This window comes from Propithecus coquereli, unplaced genomic scaffold (assembly GCF_000956105.1).
Source record: "Propithecus coquereli isolate 6110/MARCELLA unplaced genomic scaffold, Pcoq_1.0 Scaffold63, whole genome shotgun sequence".
Lineage (NCBI taxonomy): Eukaryota > Metazoa > Chordata > Mammalia > Primates > Indriidae > Propithecus > Propithecus coquereli.
The window spans coordinates 9,506,599-9,510,748 of NW_012152285.1; the positions used below are offsets into that span (position 1 = coordinate 9,506,599).

General features: G+C 33.0%; 1 protein-coding gene across 1 annotated transcript in view; it reads left to right on the forward strand.

Moving 5' to 3' along the window:
* TBC1D12 (TBC1 domain family, member 12) overlaps positions 1-928 on the forward strand; it is a 154,335-nt gene extending 153,407 nt beyond the window's left edge. The window contains exon 10 of the mRNA XM_012659668.1: positions 860-928. Within this exon, the coding sequence (XP_012515122.1) occupies positions 860-928 (69 nt within the window). The remainder of the gene's footprint in view (positions 1-859) is intronic.
* Positions 929-4,150: the final 3,222 nt, after the last annotated feature.

The following is a 4,150-nucleotide window of genomic DNA, read 5'->3' on the forward strand; positions in this document are numbered from 1 at the left end:
AGTTGCTTCTTGTAAAAACATTATATATTCCTATACCTTGATGTCTGAATAATGAAAAAACAAAACTTACGTATTTCTCAAATGTTAGTGGTTAAATAAAAATATAAAAAAAGTAAGAAAAATTAGTTGCTTCTTGTAAAAACATTATATATTTCTGTACCTTGATGTCTGAATAATGAAAAAACAAAACTTACGTATTTCTCAAATGTTAGTGGTTAAGTTAAAAAATAATTTTTGACTTTGAAAGAGCAAGAGTTTAAAATAGATTGCCCCCTTTTCTCACCTATTTAAACCTAGGGCTTTATTTTTATGTAAGGCCAGTAATATTTTATGAGTTTAGTGAAGTACAACCATAATAGTCATTTATTTGCCAGAGCAGTTATTACCTTGGTAGTTCAAATAGACAACAGTTTTATTAAACATCTGCTAAGCACTAAGGGTGTGCACTAGAAAGAATATATAATGTATGATCCTGGCTTTTAGATCCTCAGTCTTATTAGGGAAGTAAACATTAGCAGTCGAAGTTAAGTGACATAAAAGACAGTATTATCACTTGATCCATGAACAATACAGACAATTGGCATTTATGAAAATGAAATGTAGGAATAGTGGTCCAAAAAAATCTCTTGTTTCCAAATAGTAATTTCAGAGTATTTGGCAATTAATGAAAATTGGAATCTAATGATAGTCCATAAAATTGGTTTTAAAATAAGGGGATTTAAAAATGGCAATCTTTCAGGGGACGGAGTTAAGTATACTAAAACTTTTTCATCTTTATAAACTATAGTTATTTAAATGTCTTTAATCTAGGTGGTAGTGTGGTTTTTGAGGATTAATCTTTATTTTATATAATTTCCAGGTCTTTGCATCTGTAATGAAGGATATTAAAGAAGGAGATAAGAACAGTAGTCCTGCTCTGAAAAGCTGATCTTCAAAACTGGCAAACTAATTGAAAAATAGAAAATGTTTTTGGGATAGAAGTTTGTTGTTTCCTTTGTAAAAGGCATGGAGGAAAATGTTGGAGAAATCTAAAAGAATCAAGAGGTGGAAAACTACCAATTTAAATTCCATGGCTGAAGTAAATGAAATAATAACTTACTGACAGTATTAATGAACAAGTATTTTGTAAGTAGAGCCATTTTTCAAAGGAAAAGTTTAAATGGCTAATTGATACTCCGTAGTTTGGAGTGAACAGTTTAACGCAATAAATTTTTTAAATAGCTTTGGAGATACTTCAAATTTTTACATCTTTTCTTTTGTAACAATTACCACAAGGCACTTTGGAGGTTAGAGTAGGATTGTTAAATACTACTTTGACCTCCAGAATACTTTAGTACAGATATTATCTCCAGTTCTGACTTTTTGAAGATATTATAAACCAAGAATACGCAACTGTGGTTGTAAATTATTTAAGTCACTGAAGATGTTGTCTTCATTCACAGGTTGGGGCAAATTTGAGTTGTCTAGGAACTGGAAATATTGGTGAGAGATTGTTTAGTGTTTGTTTAGGTGTTTTTCTACAGTACTGTGTCTATTTGTTTTTGAAGGAGAATTTTTTCTCTTCCTCAAAGAATTCATATCATTCAAAGAATTTTAGCCTTTCTAGTTCTATTCTAACAGATTGTTCATCTAGTAATTTAACATTAGGAAAACGAAATAACTGGTAGAAGGAAAGTTCTTTGCACTTTAGTGGACTGAAGACTTGACTTTGGAAGTAAGTCCAAAAATATAAATGAGGTTTTTCACTGGTAAGAGTAAAAGTAATGGATCCTGAGAGTTCTCAAATAGCATGCTACTTGGCAAGACTTAAAATTTGTTAGTTAAAATTCCTCCACTGTCTACAGATACAAAATTTGTTAATTGCAGTTTGAAATTTGAAATCTTAATATGTAGCTAAGTTTGTGACTTGTAAAACACTATGCATAATTTTTTCTAATCAGTGGAAACGAGAGTAAAAGAAAAAGATAAAATTAACTTTTTTCTGAATCTAACTTTGATAGCATTGTGGATAAAGAGATTATTAATCACTGGTAAATTGGCATTAAATTTATTATAATATGTTTAATTTTTGAACCAAAACTAAATTACTTGAGTATTATGAGTGATACCTGTATAACATGCCATTTTGTTAATAATAAGATTTATAGTGCATTTTAATGTTGCAGTTTGGTTTGAAACAACATTTAAGCACACTATTTCTGTTAGTGATATATAGTCTTCAAACTAATAAGGGTGAGGTCCTTGTTAGTGTAGTGACTGCCTCTTTAGGAGTATGGGACCAGAGGGTCCCCATATATTTTTTACCCCATGGGTTATTCTAGCCTAAGGACTACTAGTGGAACCCTCAAAAGGTAACTGCTGTCATAGGGGTTTGCTTAGTGGAAACTGGTGGTATAATAAAATACTGAGAGAGTGTCCACCATCTTAATAGGTTTTAGAATGACCTTTTAACTCTGGTAACTACTTCCTTGGTGTTGGTGTTCCTGATAGAGGGAATGTAACATCTGGTGGTAATCTCCTTGAGGTTATACTACCTGCCTAAATTTAGTCTGTTATGTATTCGTTTCCTGAGTTGGATCTAAGTTACTGTATGTATTTCTTTGTCTTATTTTTTATTATTGTACAGTTCCTTTATCTTCCAAGTATAAATGTGTATATAAAATGTAAATACAAGAAATTCACTAAAAACCACTTGTAACAATTACTATGTAAATAAAACTTGTAAGCAGAATAATTACTTGAAATGAGTCTTCATTACTTTGGGGATATCTGGTTTATTTAACCACATTTGGAGAAAAAAAAAAGGAATTTTTTTTGGCCAAATTTGTCTTCCAAGGGGTGCACTAGGCCTTCAGTCTTTTGACGCTGGCAGTACTGGCAGCTAAAATATTATACTGTATCTTCCTTTGAACCTGATCTACAGGTATTATGTAGTTATTCACATTGTCCAGTGTATGGCAGGTTTTTTGTTGTTAAAGCATATTTTCAATTAAAAAAATAACTTCCTAAAATACTCAAGATAATGTGAAATTTAGTATGGTGTTTCATTTGTTTATCTACTTAATACATATCTCTCACTTCATGTTCCTTTAACCCATGTCTACATTGCATTATTTATATGCTACTAGAAGACTCTAATAAATAACATAGTTTTCTAAAGTCTACTTTGGCTGATTTCTTTTGCATTGATGACCCTTATATAATGTTATTGATTTGAGTGTATTCATTTGACCTTATAAAAGGTAGCATTTGCAAAAGGACATTGAAATGTTCAAAGGCTTCTCAGCTTTCACTATAGCTTAGGAATGAATGCTAAAGACTAAACTCTTTAGTCTTTACTATTGGAGGGCATAATTCTCTCTCTCTTTTTTTTTTTTTTTTTTGAGACAGAGTCTGGCTCTGTTGCCAGGGCTAGAGTGCTGTGGTGTCAGCCTAGCTCACAGCAACCTAAAACTCCTCGGCTCAAGCAATCCTACTGCCTCAGCCTCCTGAGTAGCTGGAACTACAGGCATGTGCCACCATGCCTGGCTAATTTTTTCTATATATATTTTTAGTTGTCCAGCTAATTTCTTTCTATTTTTTTAGTACAAGACGGGGGTCTCGCTCTTGCTCAGGCTGGTCTTGAACTCCTGAGCTCAAACTATCCACCCACCTCAGCCTCCCAGAGTGCTAGGATTACAGGCGTGAGCCACCGCACCTGGCCTATCTAGCTTCTTTACCTTGCCGATTTGTTTCAAATGGTCTAATGTTGTTGGAATGGTAACATCAGACCTTGCTGCTAATTCACGCATAGGTTGAGATGGATTCGCTTCCACTACAGCTTTTAGCTCATCATTATCCACCTTGGTCTCAGGTCACCCACATGGCTTATTTTCAAGATTAAAATCACCAGAATGGAACTTCTCAAACCATTGACCTATTGTGGGTTCATTAGCCACATTTTTCCCAAACAGTTCGTTGATACTTCAAGCTGTCCGCACTGCATTAGTTTCACAATAGAACTCATATTTGAAAATAACACAAATTTTTGACTTATCCATGGTTTCACAAAAATTGCTCTAAAAAAAAATTTGTTAGATAATCACCAGCCAGAACATGCATTTGAAAGACTGAGGATGTACCTTCACAGTAAACATAAACTAAGAAGTGT